Raw genomic sequence first — 20,596 nt, forward strand, 5'->3', positions numbered from 1 at the left:
GCACATTCCTAAAGCACTTCACCTCTCACCTGCAGCTCCTGGAAGTGAAAAGATTAAATCAGTGTTCAAAAGGAAGAGGAGTCACCTCACACAGTGGAGGATGAGGACAAAACTGCCTGTCCTGGTGACACGAGCAGCTTTGCTTCTGCTGATTAAGCGCCCCTCTCATTTCTGGGGTGTTTCACCGTCCTGGTGAAACTGAAATAAAACCAGTGGGTGGTTTGGGCCAATCTGTGACAAGAGGAAATGGCATTAAACTGATAGAGGGGAGAATCAGTTAGATGTTTTGGGGGGGGTGGAAATCAAATCACTGTTTGGTCAGGCATTGGAACAGTTTCCCAGAGAAGCTGTGGAGGCGTCCCATCCCTGAAGGTGTCCACGAGGGGCCCGGACCTGGCACTGGGTGAGGACAGAGCGGCTCGGTGCTCACGGTGGCAGTGCAGGGACCGGCTGCTCTCAAAGCTCCCTCCCGCCTTTCCCATTCCCCGGCTCCGCGCTCCCCGCCCGTCCCGCAGCCCTTCCCGGCCGAGCCTCCCCGTGCCCGGGGCAGCCGCAGCTCCCGGCGGCCTCACAGCAACGCCCCCGGGGAGGAGGAGCCGGGGCCGCGCCGTGCTCGGCGGCGGAAGGGTTAAACCGGGGAAGCGCCGCAGCTCCGGGGCGGCCCCCGGCCCCCCCCTGCCCGTTGCCCGGCCATGCCCGCCCGGCTCCCGCCGCTGCCAACTCGCGCTGCGCTTTCTCCGGGGCCGGGCGGCGGCGGCCGGCCCTGAGCGCTCGGCTCCCGGCGGCTCCCGGCGGCTCCCGGCGGCTCCCGGCGCCAGGCCCGGGCCCAGCCCGGCGCTGCCCTCAGCGAGGTGAGGAGCCGGCGGCGCTGAGGGAGGGTTGTGAGGGGGGGTCTTGCCGCGGGAAACTCCCGTGCTCAGCGTTCTTTGGCTCCGGGTCGGCGGCGGAGGGTCGGCGCTGGAGCGCTCCTAGGGCTGAGGGAGAGGGGCCGCGTTCCGCTGCCGGCTGAAAGCTTGGCTTTTATTGAGCTTTGCGGGTTTATCCCGATGGGTATTTGAATATCTTTGTTGTCCTCAGAGATCCTCCCAGCTGCGGGCGGGGGGTGATGCCCAGCGCCTCACCCTCAGTGTTCCTCCCGGCAGAAAATCCCCTCACGGCCCCCCTTGCGCTCTGCTGATGAACCCAGAGTGTCCCGTTAGAGCCCCGCACCTGCTGCTTTTATAATTCCAGGGTGTTTTAAACAAACTCCCGGGTTCTTTCCTCGCATGACAAGGCAGCACGCAGATTCCAGGCGGTGCTCTGTGGATGCTCCCCAGCCTCCAACCCTTCCCCACAGCACCAACCCCCAGGACCTGGATTTTCAAAAATAATCAGATTTTGGTTACCCCCTCCCCCCCCCTCCCCCCACCTCAGAGATATTTTATTTTCCCTACTTCCTGGTCCTGCCTCTCCTTTGTGATTTCAGTTTAGATTGGCATTACTTACAGTATTTTCAACAACTAAAATTTTGTAAATTAAGCTCATGGTTGTTTAGAAATGCTTCAGCCCTTTTTAGACATCCCTGGCAGCAGCAGCCAGTCACTCAAAACACACTTTGGTCCTTAAAACCAGGTCAGGACAGATAACACATTGCTAATGAGATTGAAATGTATTTAGAGCTGCCAGTGCCCTGGCAGAGTTATTGAGAGGAGGGCAAAGGGAAGCTCACAGAACTGGGGATCTCCTGCCCACCTCTGTCCCCTCCCCAGCAACAATCATCCCAAAGGGACAGTTTTGCAGCCCAGGCTTGTAATAACTGCTTTCCATCCTAACTGCCTGGACTCCGTGTATGGGCACAGAAACAAGCTGCATAAAAATCCCTCCAAGGCTGAAATAGGAAAAAGAAATGGGACAAGAGCCTTTCAGGAGTTGTGGAGGCTGCTGGCAGCTGCACAGGAGTGGCTGAGGGAGCTCTTTGAGCTGCTGTCCTCACGCTGGCTCAGCTCCCACTGTTCCCAGTGCCTCTGTCCCCACCTGCACCCTGACCCACCCAGCCCCTCTTGCTGCTTCACTGACCCTCACCACCTCTTTTTCCTCCTCAGTCCATTTCTATTCCCTTTAAACACGATTCTCCCTCCTTATTCTCTGCCAAAGACAACTTTGTCTTAAAAATAATAAGGAGGAAAGAGAAAAACAACAGGGGCAGATTCCAGCATCCAGATTCCACTTAGGAGGGTGGTGGTGTGGGGTGATGCTTCTGGAGGCTGCTGCTGTCAGCCTGGCCCAGGGAAGGGATGAGGTTTTGGGGTGCTGCAGCATTTCCCAAAGCCTTGGCCCCAGCCAGGCTGGTTCTGCCCCTGGGGACAGCCAGGCTATGAGGGAATCTCCTGTTCCCAGTGGGATCTCTGCAGCATCCCAAGGGCAAAGCTTGGCTTTTCCAAGCAGCAAAACACCCCCTTTGGTTGGTCCAGGATCTTCCTTCTCTTCCTTCCTCCTCAATGTTTTTTCTTCCATAAGGGATTGATGATCCCAGCTCTGGGGGCAGTGTGTGCCCATCCTGGCTCTTTTTTCCTTGCAGCTCCTTTCTGCCCTTAGACAAGCCCAGAGTGCTGCCTGACAGGAGCCAGAGATGACCAAGGAAGAAGATCTACCAGACTGGAACTCATCCAAGGAGTTTTATGAAAAATATGAGCCGAAGGAGGTTTTGGGCAGGTAAAGCTTTATTTTTGGCAAGCGGCTTGTTTTGGTTTCATGTCCCCCAGTGCCAGATAGGAACAGTGTTCCCTGGGAATCTGATACAAACAGGGCCCACAGCAGCATGGGGCTAAAAATAGCATGGAACAGCACTTTCCATCAGCTCAAAACCTTCTGTCCCACCGAGACAGGGTGACAGAGCGAGACCCGCTGGTGCATGAAAATCCCAGCCAGCCCAGGTGCCGGTGGCTGGGCAGGCAGGGATGGAACCCCCCTTTTCTCCCTGTTGTCCCTGGCAGGGGGGTGAGCAGCGTGGTCCGGCGGTGCATCCACAAAACCACGAGGCAGGAATATGCCGTGAAGATCATCGACATCACGGCGGGGAACATCTCCCCCAAGGAGGTGCAGGAGCTGCGGGAAGCCACCACCAAGGAGATCGACATCCTCCGCAAGGTCTCGGGCCACCCCAACGTCAGTAAGTCAGGCCTTGAGCATCCCCTCAAGGGCAGTTTCAGCCCTGTGTGTTCCTCAGGGTGTCCCCAGGAAGGGTTTTTGGGGTGAAATCCCTGGATGATGCCAGGCACCTGCTCAGAGCATTGTTTGCTCTCCCTCCACACACGCACCCCAGAGTAGTGCCCCCCATGTTGTCTCCCAAGCACAACACTTGTGAAGATCAGCTCCTCATTAACTCAATTAGCAGTTTAATTGGATTTTTAGTTCATTGATGGACAGGAACACTGTGCTCACAGCCCCTGTGCTTTATTACAGTCCAGCTGAAGGACAGCTATGAATCCAGCACCTTCTTCTTCTTGGTGTTTGACCTGTAAGTACCAGCTGGCTCAGCACCCATGGCCCACTCCCTCTCTGCAGATTGGTCCCAGCTTTTTATGGCCCAAAAATGGCAAAGTGGAGGGACAGGCAGCCCTTAAGGTAGAATCCAGCCCCAATTACTGCAAGCTCATTGCAGCTCTGCTGCCAGCACTGTTTTCCCTCTGTCAGCGGCTCAGCACTGCTCGGGTTTCCCTGTAACCTTTGGTGGGGGCTGTCATGCATCCCTGAGGGTTATTTATATGCTCAGTGGGACCAGGGTGTCTGCAAAGTCACAATTCCCAATGCCAGGACAGTGCAGTGGATATCAGAGGAGTGAGATGGCACTGGGAGAGCCCCAGCCCTGCCCCATCTTTGATGGTTAGACTTTGTGATCTTATAGATCTTTTTCAAGAAGAAACACCTTAACAATTGTGTATCCAAAACCTGCCCTCTCCAGGCACAGCTTCTTCTCCTTCTGCCTGATATTTTACTGAAATACGTAAAGGCATTTTTACCCCTTGTTATTTTGGGCTGTTAAAGGGCACAGACCACTGATTGATCCTCCCCAGGGACTCAGGGCTGGTTTGCTGTTGCAGCTCAGCCTCTGCCTGACTCTGTTTCCCCTCCCTTATGCAGGATGAGGAGAGGGGAGCTCTTTGACTACCTCACTGAGAAAGTCACCTTGAGTGAGAAAGAAACCAGGTAAGGCCAGGTGCAGAGGGGTGAAAATCACCTTGCAAGAGCAAAGCGTGGTTTGAGGGGAGAGCCCAGCACGCTGGGCTGTGTCCCTGTGCACTGTCCCTGTCCCCTTCCCTGGGATGATGGTGTCAGTGGGTGTTTGGGACAGGGAATGATCTGTCCCCATCCCCAGGAAGATCATGCGAGCGCTGCTGGAAGTGATCCAGTACCTGCACTCCATCAACATCGTCCACCGGGACCTGAAGCCGGAGAACATCCTGCTGGATGATGACATGAACATCAAGCTGACAGATTTTGGCTTCTCCTGTCAGCTGAATGAGAATGAGAAGCTCAAAGGTAGGGGGCTGGCGAGCTGGGGGGATGCTGGGCTGGTGAGTTTTTCCAGCCCCACTCTCTCCCTGTCACCAGTCTCACCTGGAGGTGGAAATTGGTGCTGTTTGGCTGCTTTTGCTGTCCTCACACACAGCTTCCACACCTCTCTCCTTGCCATGAAAAAGTTGCTGCTCTTTAGGAAAACCATCCTAATCCATTCCACTTCTTTTCTCCTTCAGCTGATCCCCATTACCTTATCCACCTACTGCCCCATTGTTTCCCCCAACTCCTCCATGCAAAGAACCACATACCCATCAACAGGCATTCTTTCCCAGAAGCATCCATATGGATATCCATAATTTTTTTCTGCTCACTTTTTAGCCACAGTAATTCACCAAAAAAGTCACCAGTGAGTTGCACGCAGGTTGCAATTCCTCCCTTTGAGCACCATCCCTGCAAAGATCCCACCATGGGCTGCCTGGAGGTGGGTGGGAATGGCACCTGGGTTGATGCTCTGCCCTGTGTCCCTGTCCCCACAGAGATCTGTGGCACTCCTGGCTACCTGGCCCCCGAGATCCTGCAGTGCTCCATGGATGATGAGCACCAAGGCTACGGGAAGGAGGTGGATATGTGAGTGAGAAGCTGTTCTTTAAACACACACACATGGTTTGAGGCACAGCCAGAATTTGGCCCATGGGGACCTGTTTGAGTGTTTGGAAAGAATGCAATGATGCACCAAAAGCCAATACTGGTGGCTGTGAGGGGCTGTCTGGGTTACCAGGGGCTTCTGGCACAGAGCAGGGAGTGAAGCAGCCTGGGGACAAATCCATCTCCCCGCTTTGCCCCATTGTATGGGGGAAAGCAACACTTTCTGTTCATGGAAGTCAATGTAGGCTGAGCTCCAGGATATGGGGGTTTTAAACACTCCTTGTGCAGCCCCTGAGAGAGCAGCCAGCTCAGGGCAGCCCACCAGAGCTCTGCAGCGACTTTGCCACCACCTCTGGTGGCTCAGGCTGTAGTGGTCAGAGTTATGACACACACCAGGCCATTTCATCCCCTTTCCTGTCTGAACCTGGCACTGCACAGCCTGAGCTGTGCCCGAGGGCATCCAGCCTGGCTGGCATCACCAAGCCCCACTCCCTTCCCTAAAAAGCTCTGCAAGGGCCAAATACTCCATCTCAAGGCATCCCGTGAACAACTCCTCACCAGCTCAGCTCAAACCGTCCTGCAGCAGTGAGCTCAGCCCCCCTCCCAGGCACACGCAGGGCAGTTCCCTGCTGGTTTTCCAGGTGGTCCAGTTTCCCTGCTGGTTTTCCCCTGGGTTGCAGAGCCAGCTGGGTGCCCGGGGGTGGCACAGGGGTGCTGGAGGCTCCGTGTGGGCTGCCCACAGGTGGAGCACCGGGGTGATCATGTACACCCTGCTGGCCGGCTCGCCGCCCTTCTGGCACCGCAAGCAGATGCTGATGCTGCGCATGATCATGAACGGCGATTACCAGTTCGGCTCCCCGGAGTGGGACGACCGCTCCGACACCGTCAAGGACCTGGTAGGTGCTTGGGCTGGGAAAACCTGGAGTGGAGAGGGGGCGTTGCAGAGCCCTGGGATAGCCCAGACTGAGCGGCTCCCCCTGCAGATCTCCCGGTTCCTGGTGGTGGACCCGCGGCAGCGGTACACGGCGGTCGAGGCGCTGGCACACCCCTTCTTCCAGCAGTACGATGTGGAGGAGGTCCGGCACTTCAGCCCCTTCCGCAAATTCAAGGTGGGGATGAGGCTGGAGCTGCAGGAGCCAGCAGTGGGATGGGTTTGGGAGAAACTGGGGGTTGGGTAAGGCTGATGGGGATGGGTTTTGGGAGGGTGCGACAGCCTGGGTGCAGACCAAGTACTCTCTCACAGGAATGAGTTAAGGGAGAAGGGAGAAACTGCCTCTCACCGCCAAAAAAACCCATTGTAAGAACTGGAGAGTTCAGCCTGGAGAAGAGAAGGCTCCAGGGAGACCTTAGAGCCCCTTCCATTGCCTAAAGGGCTCCAAGAGAGCTGGAGAGGGACTTTGGACAAAGGATGGAGTGACAGGGCAAGGGGGACTGGCTTCCCACTGCCAGGGGGCAGGGTCAGATGGGATAGTGGGAAGAAATTCTTGGCTGTGAGGGTGCTGAGGCCCTGGTAGAGGTTTCCCAGAGAAGCTGTGGCTGCCCCATCCCTGAAAGTGTCCAAGGCCAGGTTGGACAGGGCTTGGAGCAACCTGGGATAGGCAAAGACATCCCTGTCCATGGCAGTGAGTAAAATGGGCTTTAAGTTCCCTTTTAACTCAAACCATGCTGTGATTCCCTGGCATGAACCCCTGCCCTTTGCCAGCCCTGCAGAAACTAAACTGTGCCAGGCACTGAGCTCCCTCCTGACTCCCCCACGTGGGGTGATGCACTGGGACCACTCCATTGTGGGAATTCCCTTGAATACCAAGCTGCTGTGGGAGAATTCCTCTGAATGCCAGGCTGTTCCCTGTGCCCCAGGTGATCTGCCTGACCGTGCTGGCCTCGGTGAGGATTTACTACCAGTACCGGCAGGTGAAGTCAGTGACCAGGGAGTTGGTGGTCAGGGACCCCTACGCCCTCAAGCCCGTCCGCAAGCTCATCGACGCCTGCGCCTTCCGCACCTACCGCCACTGGGTGAAGAAGGGGGAGGCCCAGAACAGAGCTGCCCTCTTTGAGAACACCTGCAAGGCCATCCTGCTCACCCTGGCAACCGAGGAGGGGCTGTTCTGATCCCTGCCCCAGCCCCTGGTTTGGCTCACAGTAAGGCGAGTAAAATCTTGGAAAACAACGTGGTGATTTCTGGGGTTTTTAAATTTTCTTTCACTTGGCTCAGGACTGGTGCAAATACAAAGCCAGGAAATAATTTGCTCCTGGGGTGTATCTCACTGGAGGAATGGGTTTGGAGAAGCCACCTTTAACAGAGCCAGAACCAGCTGCAGCTCCCCATGGGGAAGGCTCAGCCCTCAGGCACCTGCAGTGCCTCTTTTGGGACAGTTAGAGGCGGGTGAGGGATCCCTGAGCAGTGTTCTTGCCCACCCTTGTGGTCGAGGCTCCTGGTCAGGTTTGGTGCAGAGCTCATGCACAGAGAGTTTGTGCTTGTTGCACTCCTGGGAGAGGTGGGGCACTGGTTTGTCACACACATCATTTTGTCACTGCTCAAATGCCAGTTAAGGTGCTTTGTTTTGCTTCTGGGAAGGCTCAGTGCTGCTCCAAAGCTGGGACTTCCCGAGGGAATGGGGACTGATCATGACTGCCCCTTCCAGGGATGTGCCCCCATCACTGCCCCTCTGGCAGCCCCACACTGATGGGCACAGGGGGCTGTGGGTGTCCCCTCACTGGGGCTGGAGGTCACAGCAGCTCTGGCCCAGTCCCACACATGCCTCCCTCTGCTTTACATGGACACCAAAAGGACACTAAAGACAAACCCCCCCTTCCTGCCTTCCCTTCCTGCTCCCACCCAGACATCCCAGCACTGAAAAGGTTGAAATTATTTTTCATTTTAGAAAGAATTGGGGTTTAATGAAAGTGACAGCTGGGGGTTACTGTTCATCTCCACAGGAGAAAATGCCTCAGGTGTTGCCAGGGAGCCCTCAGAGCTCAGGTTTGCTCTGGCTTTTCCAGGCTGGCACGGGCGGGACGTCGGCAGCGCAGCGGAAGCTGAGGTTGTCAGAGGCAGAGTCTGGTGTGTTCCCCATCCTCAAAGGAAAGAGAAACCCAAAATTAGGGATCCTTCCTCATTACACATATTCCTAATATGTTACAACACTCACAACCCTAATGTGACCTGCTAGAACAGCCTAGAAACATCTTTCAATTCCCCTGAATAGAGAAAAGCACTTAATTATTAATACCTGTTGGAAAACACATGATTTGAGAAGCATTTAGGAATGGATTTATAGCAGGGGTGGTTTTAGCCATATTTGTAGTGTGCTCTGCCAACTGCTTCTCAAAAAAAATTGTGTAGGAACAAACAAACATTTTTTAAAATAAAACCAACCCAGAGAAAATTCTTGTGCAGCAGCACCTGGGCTTTGGCCAGACCTACCTGGTGGTGACACGAGCTCTGTGGTTTGCAGAGCCATCTGCAGTGTCAATCCACGAGGCCCCTCTCAGCACCTGCATCTTCTGGGCCCTGGGTGCCCTTCCTGGAGCTGGGAATTCTGATGCTGTCCATTCCCAAGTGTTTCCCAACAGGTCATAGAGCCCTGAGATGGTTTTATTTCAGAATTAGGAGAGCAGGTGTGCAAGAGATGTAAATTTGGTGTATGGGAGGGGGAACAACATTCAAAGGATTGTTCAAGAGTGTGGTTTAATGTTGAGGCTGAAGAAATTCCTCGCTGTATTTTAAACTTAAATGTGTCATCATTTCCCATGTGCATGAGGACATGGCAGTCAGAAAATGTCCTTGGAATTTTTGTTACACCCCACTGAGTTGCAAAACAGCCCAGTTTTAATTAAAAGGAGGTGGTTTGATGCCTGAAGAGCAGCAGGCATCAAACTCGGCCAACTCCAGCACCAACCATCGATGCTTTTCCTCTACTCCAGATCCCACACATCTAAACTCTGCCCAGCTCCAGGATTTGATAATTAACATGAATTTAGGGAGCAGATGCCATGCCCAAAGCAGGGTGAGGGTGCTGTGTACCGTAGCTGTTCTGGGCAGGGAAGGCTGTCACCGGGGAGGCGCCGTGGTAGCCGTCCTCAGCTGTGTCCCCCTGAGGGAAGGCACCCTGGGGGAACAGAGATCACTTCCAGCAAAGAACCACTCCAGAAAGAACCCCAAATCCTGCTCCTCACAGGGCTGTGCAACACTCCAAGTAGGCAAATAACTCTCTGGTGGCAATTTATGTTGGTCAAGAGAGATCAACTACTTGACGTTGTCCCAAGTTCTCTCTTCAAACAAATTTATGTGTGAATTTTTAGAAGCAGTAAAATCCTGGTTTTCCAGGGAAGATTGCCTGAGCCTGCTCCCTCTGAAGGTATTTTTACAACCCCCCAGAAGCTCAGTTTCAGAACCCCCAGTGTTGCCTAGGACACCCTCACTCAGTGGCTGAGTACAACCCCACCCTGAGGAGAGCCCAGCATGGATGGGATGATTTTTAGGATCTTACCTGCCACAAGTTTGTACGATTTGGCTGGAACTTGTTTCCCCAGGGATACATCCTTTCTGTCAGGGAGGAAAAGACACTTGTTAGCCCTGGGTCACTCCAGCCAGGCTTTTAAGATTGTCCTTTTCTGCTCAGCTTGAGCTACTGAGGTTTTATTAATTTATTTTATTAATTATTAATATTACCACCCTCTCAGGCCAAAAGAGGTGGTTCAAACCCCCCCTCAGATCAACATCTGAGAACATCCCTGGAAGGAGGTTTGGATCTGGTGGAACTAACACCACTCCATGCCTGCTTTGGGAGCAGCTCAGAGCTTGTGCTACGTACGCTCCAGTCCTCCCCTGGCAGCAAATTCCCACTCCTCCTCCGACGGGAGCCGCTTCCCCTTCCAAGCACAGAAGGCCTGAGCATCGTTCCAGCTCACGTGCAGCACGGGGTAATCCAGCCTGTCCTTAATGCTGGAGCCAGGGCCTGAGGGCTGGGAGGGATTGAAACAGATTTGAATTAATTTTACACAGTTTTCATTACAAAGGGAGTAAGGGGTGGAAGAGATAAAAAGATGGAAAGTGGTTTTCACCTGGTTTTGGTAAATAAGGTTCAGCACACACAACACACGAGCTCCCAGCATGGAGAGGAGTCATCACACCAAAATTTTACCATATTAGGATTTTACCATACCAGGATTTTACTCACCTGTCTCCAAAAAGCCTTCTCGATGGGCAGCCACCATGGGGCTGACTGGGGAAAGAAATGACACCAAGATTAAAGGTGAACTGGTGACACCTGGACTGGTGACACCATCCCACAGCAGGGTGTGTTAGTCTGGGAAATGCTGCAGTTTGAGCTGGGTTATCACAGACATTTGGATGCTGCTTTCCCACAGAGCAGAGGCATCTGTTTTTAAAAGTGAACACAGATCAAGAGGCTCATGCTGTTCAGTTTTTCTTTATTGGATTACTGAAGTACTTTGAAACAAATTTTACTTCCTCCCGGTTCCCTGGAGTCCAGACTCACAGCTCACAGAGCATGGAAAGAGAGGAGCACATGAATCAACCCCAGCTCAATCCTGCTGAGGTTCAAAAGCAAAACAACCACAGACTAAAGAAAAATCTCTGAGAACAGCAGGCTCTGCAAAGAGGCAGCTGCTCCTCAGTGGAAAAGCAACACCAAACTCATCACAGGATTCAGATTTACCTCCAGTTTTTGGGTGACTTTTTTTTTCAGCTCTTCAGATACGAAATCCTCAAAGACAAAGCTCCAGCCAAATGCTTCTGCTTCTGTTTTGTATTTCTTTTCTCTAACAAACTCCCTGGCATAAATACAACATGCTCTGGGTAAGAGTTCTTCAAGCTCTGCCTCACAAATCTGCTTGTGCAACAAATTCAGAGCAAGGCAAAAGGTGCAAAACTTACAGACCCCCCCAGCTCCAGGTGGTTTGATTTAGATTTAACAGATAAAACAGTCCAGTGTGCATCTTTGCACAGACTTGATACTTTTAATGTTACCTTTGCAGGTAAACTCAACCTGCACTCAGGTTTCTATAACTGCAGAGAGAAAAAATCCCTTAAAAGCCAATAAAACCTGTGGCTGCTGTTAGTGGAAGAGGAGAAGAAAAGAGGAAGAGGAAGAGAAGAGAGGGAAGAGAGAAAAAGAGAGGAGAAGAGCGGACAGAGAAGAAGAGAGGGGAAGAATAGGGAGAGGAGAGGGAAAGAGGGAGGAGAAATAAAAGAGAGTAAGAAGAGAGGAGGAGAAAAAAAAGGAAAATGAGGAGATGAAAAAGAGAAGAAAAAAAGAGGAAAGAGAGGTGGAAAAGGACAAAAAAGGAAATAAAAGTATGTTTGCAAGCTACACTGCCACGATAGTTCAGCTTGCATCTGTGACAATGATTTCCTATTGATAGACACGTTTTGTTTTCCAATGAGCACCCAAGCGTTGGCTTTCAGACCCCAGGAACCAGCCCCAGGACAGCTGGCACCACAGCTGGCCCTGCCCCCTCCCCACAGCCACCCGAGGCACGGCGGGCTCACCTGAAGTCCCTGTTTGTCACCGGGTGTTTGTCGAGAGCAAAGGGCTTCACTGTCACCTCCCTGGCGGGCACCTCCTCGCCCCTGCTCTGCAGGGATCCCATCTGGAAGGTGCCTCCGGGCAGCTGCACCATGCTCCCATCCTCTCCGAGCGCTGGAAAGGGAGAAATTCAGTACAAGTTTCATTTTTAAACATTGGCCAGGCGCAGCTGCGGACGGGATGTCCCTGCGTGTGCTAGAAGGGGTGACAGCGATCGGAGTCCGCACAGCTCTAAGCATTTAAAGTCGCATTTTCGGGCTGGGGGAGCAGCGGGGGCTCCGGGAGGGGGATGCAGGGGGGGATTTCGGGGGCTCTCACCGCGCTGAGCCCCCAGCAGCCCGCAGCACAGCAGCACCAGCCCCGCCGCCGCTCCCATGCCGGAGCCGCGGAGGAACCGCGGGCCCGACCCGGAGACGCTGCGGGCTCGGGAAGAGCTTCCGGGGCAGCCGCTCTGCGGGAGCGGGGATTTCTGTCCCTCCCCGGCTGCACACGGGGTTCAGACTGCCGGGCACCGGGGCCACCGCCACCCTTCCACGCAAGAGAGACTTTTTTGGGTGGCTGAGGGGTTTTTGTAAGGCTGGTTTTAGGGAAAATCATTCCAGAGGGCAGGAGGCTGTGCCCCTGCCACAAACCCACTGAAGCTCTGCCCAGAGCTGCTCTGGTTATCCATAAATACTTTAATGTAGAAGTGCCAGTATTAAAAATCCAACCCTTAAACCAGGTCCTTCACCCCCCCAAGCCATTCTGCAGTGAACTCAGTTTTACTCATAAGCAAGTAGTGATTGCCTTAATCCAGTATTTTTTTTAAATTTACTGAACAAATTCCAGGTCTGATCCCACCCTGTTCCCAGAGCAGCAGTAGTAGTAATTTCACAAGTCTTGAGACTCAGGAATGCAGCCCCCACTGCAGAATGTGAAGGTTCAAGAACAGACACCCAAAGCACAGAACAGAACAGTTTATTGGGTAAAAATGGAAAGCAATTGCAGCCACACAGTTCAGTGAAATCAAGAATAAATAACTCCTTTTTAGAGCCAAATCTTTGATTAAGTTGCTGAGATTTTGAGTGGCTGTGTTACCAAAGGGCTGCCCCTCGTGGCAGAGTGACTCCTGGTGCTGGGACATCCACCACAGCCAAGGACAGGGCCCTGGGGTGGAGTCCTTGGAGAAATTCCACAGGGAGCAGCTCCAGCTCAGCCCTTCAGGGAGGACATCCCAGCTCTCATGATTTCATCCACCAGGAGAATGTTGCTGGCAATCACTGTGCTGGAAACAGAGAAACAGCAAAGAAATATTGTTACAATTGCCAAATTCAGCTTCATTTTTGTGTTTCCTGTACATGGGATCCCCAGTTTTACATCACTTGAACACACACAGAGTAACATTACAAGTGAAATCCTGCCAGCCTTACCATGAATGAAGCAGCTGCTTTTTGACATTGTAATTATCCCAGATTCCAGCTGCTGCAGCCACCATCGGCTCCCCTGCAACAGAAGTGAAGAGCCTTTAAAAAACCAGTTCACACAGAGACTTTCTGCTGGCTGACATCTGATAACACTCACTGTATCCAACAGTGTGCTTTATCCTCTAAAAACCTCAGATCAGCACACACTGAACTACAGCAGCCCGACTGCCAAGGCTTCTGTGCAGTTTTTTATCAATAAAGATAAAACTTCCTGCACTCAGAGCACTTTGTGCTTCAGAGCTGAGGTTCTTACTGGAGCATCAGCCTGTGGCTGAGGGAGTCCTTACCAGTGTTGAGATCAACCCCAGTGAGCTGCCCCGACTCCACGTGCTCTGCCTGGACCTTCACCAGCGTCTCCTGGGGATCATACCCCGAGTTCTGAGCAAGCACCTGGCACAGAACAGAGGGATTGGCTTCACTTTGCTGATTACAGAGCCCTCCAGCAGAAAAAGCACTGAGTCTGTGTGTGCTTCAAAGCCACTTTATCACCCAGGAACTCCTTTTACCTTAGGAATGATGAGCAGAGCATCAGCAAAAGCCTGAACTCCCAGCTGGGCTCTTCCTTTCACGCTGGGCTTGTGTTTCACAAGAGCATTGGCTACTGCCACCTCCAGTGCCCCTGCTCCTGGCACCACACATCCTGCAAGGGAAAAAGCACCTGTTTCAGTTTAAGCAGCTCGTTTTTAGTGCAGTTTGATCTCTTCCCTCCATATCCTGCATGTTAGCAGGTGAGTAATCAACCACAAAATCACCTCGCCCTGAGCTCGGGTTAGGACTGGAGCAGGAACCAAGGGAGCTGATACACAATTCCCTAATTTTGGGATGAGTTTCTAAAGATCCTTATGACGATGAACAGGGAGGGCACTCACCATCCTCAATGGCATTTTTCACAGCCCGCAGCCCATCCCTCACTGCATCCTTGATCTGGGTCAGCGTGTGCTTGTTGGGGCCCCTGATGAGCAGGGTCACCGAGCGGGGGTTCTCACACTTCTCAATGAAGGTGTACTTCTCCTCCCCCTGGGGAAAACAGCATCAGGTTTGCCTGTCAGCCACTTGCTTCAGCAATTTGTGGACACAAATTAATAAACTGGATGCTTTCAGGCTGGGTTCTGCACTGACAGCACTTCAAGAAGTGATGAGAAGCAGCAGAAGTTTCTTTCTGTTTTCTCATTCTATGACAGGAGCAAACATCCAGGCAGATGTTCACATCCAAGTGGATTTTAAGTGTTTTATTTCAATCCTCCAGCTTTACCCTTCCAACACTTGGTCACTCACCAGGGTGTACTCATAGACAAGCCCTGCGTGTCCCAGGCAGTCAGGGGTGAGATCCTCCACAGAATTCATGGCAGTGCCACCACAGGCCAGGGTCAGTCTGACAGAGAACAGGCACAGCTCAGCTTTATGTTCAAGAAAACCCAAAATCACTGCAGTATTTCAGTCTGCAGATCCTAGGCTTGCAACAGTTTGGTTTTGTTCAAGGGAGAGCTCTTAAAAAACTGACTTCAGAATTAAGGCTCCTCTGTAGGTGTCTGCATTTAAAGCATCCTGAGAGCTCAAACTGCCCTTTCTGCAGTTTGTCCAAACTGCCCTGAGTTACACCAGAAGAGCTGCACAGATTGAAGTGGAATTTTTAGTCATGTCTTTAAAGATGATTTAAGCCAGACTTGACTGACTGTCTCAGTTTGGAAGAGTAGATTAATGTAACCTCTCCCTTCCCCAAAACTGACCTTTCCATGTTCCTCCTTTTAGCTCTCCTCAAAGCAACTATTCCTTCTTTGGCAAGGGCATCCAAGGAAAACGGGTCAATTCCCTGCGAACAGAAAGTGACCATCAGCATAAGGACAAAGCTAAAAACACCTCCTCTCACTCTGACACAAGATCTTCCTCAAGGCTCAAAGATCTCAAGTAGGAACTGTACATTATATTCAGAAGTATCAGCCTAAATTTAGCTAATTCTAGCATTTCAAAAAATTTTTAGTTCTTCTCTTCATCTCACCTTCTGGTTGATCACTACAAATCCTTTGTCTGAGTCGCCACAGACTTTTCTTTTCAACTCTATGATTTTGTTGACTCTGTCTTCAATGAACTTTCTTTCTGCTTTCACCAACTTCTCCCTCTCCTCGGCACTTTTGTAGAAGAATCCAGAGCTCACCTCTCTGAAGGGAAAAAAGAAAAAAACACAAAAAAGCAGTGAGAAAACTTCCTCTCTGCTGTAGAAATAAACTTGAGCATAAGGAATGAGCCCTTCAATAACATTCTAAAGAAATCAACCCAGAACAAAACAGTCCCTCCAACCCACACTGCTGTTCTGCTCTCTGCTTCAGAGCTTTTCCACTTCAAAATATAAGGCAGACACTTGAAACTGAGAGAACTCTGAAGCGTATTAATGTGTTTGCTCTACAGTATCAAACTGTGCCCAAGAAAGGAAGGACTTTCAACCTTTCTGTGATCACACAACAAAATAAAAACCACTGTGAAGCTCTGCCTCTCACAGAGATTTGTTCACCCTCCACCTTTCCCCAAAGAGCTGCAGAAGGGGCATCACCTCTCCCCTTCACAGTCTTGGTTGGTATTTAAGCACATTTTAAATAAAATGTCCTCAGGACACAAGCACGTGCTGTGTACTCACGTTTTCTCATACTCCAGAGACACGTTGCAGGTAAGAATAAAAGCATCTTCCACTCTTTTCTTCATGTCAGGGTGGCGAGCTCCATGATCCAGCACCAGCCCCCTGATCAGCCTGCAAGATTGAAAACCATTCTGGGTGTCTGGACACAAATACAGGATTCCATGGAGTGCAGAGAGTGGAACTGCTCCAACCCAAACTGCCTGGGCACTGCTGGCAGTGGGCAAGGGTGATGTGTTCCCCTTCCAAGGGCATGCTCATTAAAAAGCACACAAGGCACAGTGGAAAAAAGGAATTTGCTCTGGCATGGTGTCTGACTGCACCAGCTACTGAGGAAAGCTAGGGCAGAATTCATCCATGCACTGATGGAAATGGAATATCCAATCCACAACCCAGTTTCCATTTAGCAAATGCTGCTTTGTATTTAACAGATGCCAACCTAAAGCACAATCAAGCCACAGACACTAAGAAAAAATAGTATTTATCCAACATTGTTAAGCCAGTGCTGTTCTTTGCTATTTGGTAATTTCATTAAGGAATCAAGTTCAGTGACTGAGAAACTTCTGCCAAGATATTTATGGCTGAAATCTGTATTTCAACTCTTCCAGTGGTAGCTTCAGGACACTCTAAAGAGAAACCAAAACCCCCCAGGCTCCTCAAATCTCAGGGTCCCATTAAACTGAAGCCCAAGCATCCTCCTGACTTACGTTGTGTCTGTCTCTGATTTGTGCTTCATCTCCATGATTTCCACCATGTACAGGTCAATGGGCTCCCCTGGTTTTCTGACTGTCAGGACAGAATCTACCACAGCCTGCAACACAGGGGAGGGAAACATCCCAAAATGACCATCAGTCTTCCAAAGTGCAAGTTTTTTTTGCACTTCCAATTATAGCCCCAGCAATTTCACAGCTGGCTCTCTTCCCACCCAGAGGCAGAGGGGACAGGGACACTCACCTCTGTCAGGATGTCAGCAAGCTCAGTGTGGACTTTAGTCCTGAGGGATGTCCTGGCAACATCGATGAGGGTCTCCCTGTCCATCTCCTTGGACACTTTGACCTGCTCCAAAACCTCAAGTGCTTTTTCCTTGGCAATCTCAAATCCTTCTGCCACTATTCTAGGGTGCAAACCCTAAGGCAAGGGAAGAGAAATCATTGGACAATGGAAGGCAAAATGGTTCTTTTTCCACAAACAGAACCTGTGGTTTCAACATTCCATGGAATGGCAAAGCACAGGGAATATGCTACCCAGGCCATGTGTTCTGTCCTTCTGAATACATATAAAAGGAATGCAAATCCTTCCAATGCAGAGGAAAAGCACAGATTAATTTAGCACAGACTGAAACCAAGGGAACTACAAAGCACACTTGGGTGTTCGCTGTGCAATATCCATGTTTACCTGCCCTCAGGGAGGAGCTCCTTTCCAACACTCCAGAAGGGTTTTCACTCACACAAAACAAAGTAACAGCAGGTATCACACAAAACCCTAAAAGCTACAGTATCCACAATAAGTGGGTTTGATTTTGAACAGGGTTTAAGTCCTCTCCTCTAGCTTTGTCCCCCCTTTTTACAACTTCTCATTTTAAGCAGGACAATGTATTTATGTTCCACTCCTGTTAAACATTTGACAAAAAAAAAAACCCAAAAAAAACCAGCCTAACACAGAGGGGTTCCACTGAAGGTTTTGACTTGCCCACCTACAAATGGAACACTGCATACACACCTCAGAAATATAAAGATCTGCCTGCTTCAGGAGCTCCCCAATGATGAGGACATTCGAGGTGGTGCCATCTCCAGTGATGTCATCTTGTGCTGTTGCTACTTTTGCTATCAAGGAGGCCGTGGGGTGTTGGATTTGCTAGACAAAAATAAGAAGATGAGCAGTTAAGTTCCACTGCAGTGGTACAGCAAATAAAAATCTGAGATCAGCTATGAAAGAACAGAAGGTGATGTTCTAATGGTTTAGCCTAACTAGTTTGCTACTCCTTTGGCTGACTATTTTACCCATTCTCATGGTGCCGCATATATTTTAAACATTATGTTCTTTACAGTATTGTGTTAACCTGTACTTATTTCTTTACCCTCCTCCCAAAGCCCATTTTGCTTCAATGGGTAAGGGTGGCTGGGGCAGGGGGGACGCGATTCCACCTCATCCAAAGGCGCTCGTCCCTCCCTAAACCCCGCTGCAAGGACCAGTCCCAGCTCACCATTTCCTGCAGCAGCACGTTGCCATCTTTGGTCAGCTTGATGTCTCCGGAGCCCGACACGAGCCTGCGGGCGGCACGGGGCGGGTGAGCAGCGCGCCGGCCGCAACACACGCGTGAGGCCGCGGACCCGCCCCGCTCCTTCCCCATCCATTCATCCATCCGGCCCCAAAACACGTGCGGGGCTGTAGGCCGGCTCCCTCCGCATCCCTGAGCCACGCACCCCTCCTGCCTCCGCCTTTGTTCCCCGCCGCACCTCCCGGCCCCTGCCGCTTCCCCTCACACCTCCCCTCAGGCCGGGCTCCCCCCAACCCCACCCGCGGCGAGAGGCGCGGGGACTCCCTCACATCTTCATGGTGCCCTTAGGCCCCAGGTTGGTCCTCAGCACGTCCTGCAGCCCGCGGGCCGCACTGATGTTGACGGCCAGCGCGGCCTGGGCACGGGCCACCTCGGCCTTGGGGTTGAGCGCCTTCACCGCCATGACTGCGCTCCGCTCTGGGCCGCGCCGGGCGGGGCAGAGCACAGCGGCCCCGCCTCCCTCCCGCCCCTTCTAGAACACTCCGGGCTCGTCCATTGGCTCACCAGAGCGGTGCCGCGTTTTTATTGGTTAATATTCCTGTCGCTCATCCCGGCTGCTCCCGCCGCCGAGGCGTCCCGATTCTCATTGGTTTGTTGGCGCACCAGCCGCACTCTTATTGGCTGTAGCGCCTGTCGCTCCGCCTAATCCCGCCCCCCCTCTCCTGAGGCGCAGGCGCGGCGCCGCCCTCAGAGCGGGCCGTGAGGGGAGCTTGGGCGGGTGGGGATTGTCTGTGAATGGGCGGGCATGGTCGGTGGTGAATCCGCCCTCTCATGTTACGGACACCCCCAGCCGCTCCGCAGAACTGTCAGAATAAATAATTAAACCCGGTGATTTCACATTAGACCGATAGAATTAATAGTTAAGTGGAGTGGATTAATAATCGATGGTTCTTGGTTAAATTCGGGATTGGGGTTAATAAAAACTCATTTTCTCATAACACAGCAGCTGATGTGTGGGCACCGGGGCCTCCACAGCCCCCAGCGCACACCCTCTGCCCGGGGCTTTCCTGGACCGAATCCCTCCCGGGGGTTCTGAGGATGGGGATGGTCCATCCCAAGGCCACACAGAGGTTTCTGTCTAGAATAAAACCAGAAATATTAATGTCAAGACAGCCTTGGTGGGTGCCGAAACGTTTTCCCTACGTGGCCTGTCAGGGCTCACTCCTGGAGACATTAAAATATTTGTGTCTTTGGACTCTGGAATGGAGGGATGAGTGAGATTCCCTGGAGAGGAGCTGGAGAAGAAGCTCCCGCCATGGTCCCTCACAGCCCTGCGGGCACTGATTGCACCAGGCTTGAATCCCGGATTGCTCCGTCTGGGCTTGTCCCTTCCAACACCCACGGGCACACGGTGACACCGGCTGTGACACAACCTCTCCTAATCCCAGGTGTTGCGTGAGGCCCCGCAATAATCCCCAGGCAGTTCCCAGCGCTCTGCAGCCCAGCTGCTCCAGAGGGTGCTGACCACAGGCACAACTGGCCCTGAGGCCAGGATTTTGTCAGGATTTGGTGCAGGGAAGGCAGGTACCCTTCCCCAGCCCTCTCCCACCCGGTGTGAAGATGCCCAGAGAAGCTGGAAGTGTCCAAGGCCAGGCTGGACAGAGCTTGGAGCAACCTGGGATAGCAGAAAGTTTTCCTGCCCATGGCGGGGGGCTGAAACAAGATGCTCTTTAAGTTCCCTTCCAACCAAACCTATAGATTCTATAAAATCCCTCCCTCTCCACCCCACTTTTTGCAGCAGGGAGCTCTGGATGCAGCCCTGGATTGCTTCAGCAGTGCAACAAGCTGGATGTATTTCCACACCACCTCCAGGAGTAAAATCTGAGCCTGCTGTTGGGTCCGGTTTTGCTTCACAGGAGCTTTGAGGGAGCTTGATGGGAAAAGTCAGTGTCAAGTGTCAGGGCAGCCTGGCTGGGTTTGGCTGCAGGCTGTGGCACCTGCTTTGGGTGAGGATCTCAGGTTTCTGGGCAAAATGCCACGCTGTGCACAAGAGGAGGACTCCCACATGTGGCCTGTCTGTCTCCCTGGAAGGGACAGCTGCTGATATCCTCGGATTGTGGTTTTTTAATGTTTTAGGTGGTGTTTGGACATCCTACCACTTTGGAGCCCTATTGTTGAGCAGTGTCTTGTGAAATATTTTGATGCTGACTCCAGTGGGGTGGCTGGGCTTCCTCCTCTGTGATTGCAGTCATCAGGAATAAACATTAAACATTGCAAAATGCAGGGAATCATACTTGCCATTTAAATATTAGCTCTGGAACTCTGTAAAAATGTTGTCTGCACTTCGCTGGGATGCTGAAACCATAACAAAACAAACCACCAAACCTGGCCCAAGAGGCTGCTGTGCAAATAGCTAAAATGCAATAGCCAGTTAACACACCTGGATCCCCAGCTCTGCCCTGGATTCTGGAACTCCCAGATCAAATATTTTGTTGCCTTTGCTTCTCGGGTTTGTTATTTTTTTTGCCTGTTCCTCTCAGGGCTGTTCTCAGCAGAGGGCAGCCTTGTCAAACCCATCCCAGCAGGCTTGTTCTAT

General features: G+C 52.0%; 3 protein-coding genes across 5 annotated transcripts; 1 reads left to right on the top strand and 2 right to left on the bottom strand.

Annotated features, from left to right (window-relative positions):
• Window positions 1-596: 596 nt before the first annotated feature.
• On the top strand, window positions 597-8,533 carry PHKG1 (phosphorylase kinase catalytic subunit gamma 1). 3 transcript variants are annotated; one of them, XM_084219271.1, is made up of 11 exons: window positions 597-851; window positions 2,558-2,691; window positions 2,973-3,148; window positions 3,442-3,496; window positions 4,120-4,185; window positions 4,355-4,518; window positions 5,034-5,124; window positions 5,885-6,038; window positions 6,126-6,251; window positions 7,000-7,286; window positions 8,143-8,533. In XM_084219271.1, the coding sequence occupies exons 2-10, from the start codon at window positions 2,609-2,611 to the stop codon at window positions 7,249-7,251; spliced, it is 1,167 nt and encodes a 388-aa protein (XP_084075397.1). In that variant the 5' UTR covers window positions 597-851; window positions 2,558-2,608; the 3' UTR covers window positions 7,252-7,286; window positions 8,143-8,533. The 3 variants fall into 3 exon arrangements, with proteins under 3 accessions (XP_084075397.1, XP_084075398.1, XP_084075396.1); XM_084219272.1 differs by lacking the exon at window positions 8,143-8,533 and having other exon boundaries at window positions 2,575-2,691; window positions 7,000-7,319; XM_084219270.1 differs by lacking the exon at window positions 8,143-8,533 and having other exon boundaries at window positions 7,000-7,318.
• On the bottom strand, window positions 7,420-12,098 carry SUMF2 (sulfatase modifying factor 2). The gene is made up of 9 exons (XM_084219273.1): window positions 12,012-12,098; window positions 11,657-11,807; window positions 10,824-10,938; window positions 10,323-10,367; window positions 9,957-10,107; window positions 9,633-9,688; window positions 9,167-9,251; window positions 8,567-8,726; window positions 7,420-8,217 (listed from the first exon to the last, which is right to left on the bottom strand). Exons 1-9 carry the CDS (start codon window positions 12,067-12,069, stop codon window positions 8,112-8,114), a joined length of 927 nt encoding a protein of 308 aa, XP_084075399.1. The 5' UTR covers window positions 12,070-12,098; the 3' UTR covers window positions 7,420-8,111.
• A 536-nt stretch (window positions 12,099-12,634) lies between these two features.
• Window positions 12,635-18,488, bottom strand: LOC311161624 (T-complex protein 1 subunit zeta). The gene is made up of 14 exons (XM_084219331.1): window positions 18,330-18,488; window positions 17,986-18,049; window positions 17,502-17,636; window positions 16,737-16,910; window positions 16,490-16,593; window positions 15,786-15,896; window positions 15,153-15,312; window positions 14,884-14,966; window positions 14,432-14,528; window positions 14,026-14,173; window positions 13,663-13,796; window positions 13,444-13,546; window positions 13,103-13,175; window positions 12,635-12,957 (listed from the first exon to the last, which is right to left on the bottom strand). Exons 1-14 carry the CDS (start codon window positions 18,461-18,463, stop codon window positions 12,885-12,887), a joined length of 1,593 nt encoding a protein of 530 aa, XP_084075457.1. The 5' UTR covers window positions 18,464-18,488; the 3' UTR covers window positions 12,635-12,884.
• Between the last annotated feature and the right edge of the window lie 2,108 nt (window positions 18,489-20,596).

This window comes from Fringilla coelebs, assembly GCF_963513975.1.
Source record: "Fringilla coelebs genome assembly, chromosome: 20".
In the NCBI taxonomy this organism is placed as follows: domain Eukaryota; kingdom Metazoa; phylum Chordata; class Aves; order Passeriformes; family Fringillidae; genus Fringilla; species Fringilla coelebs.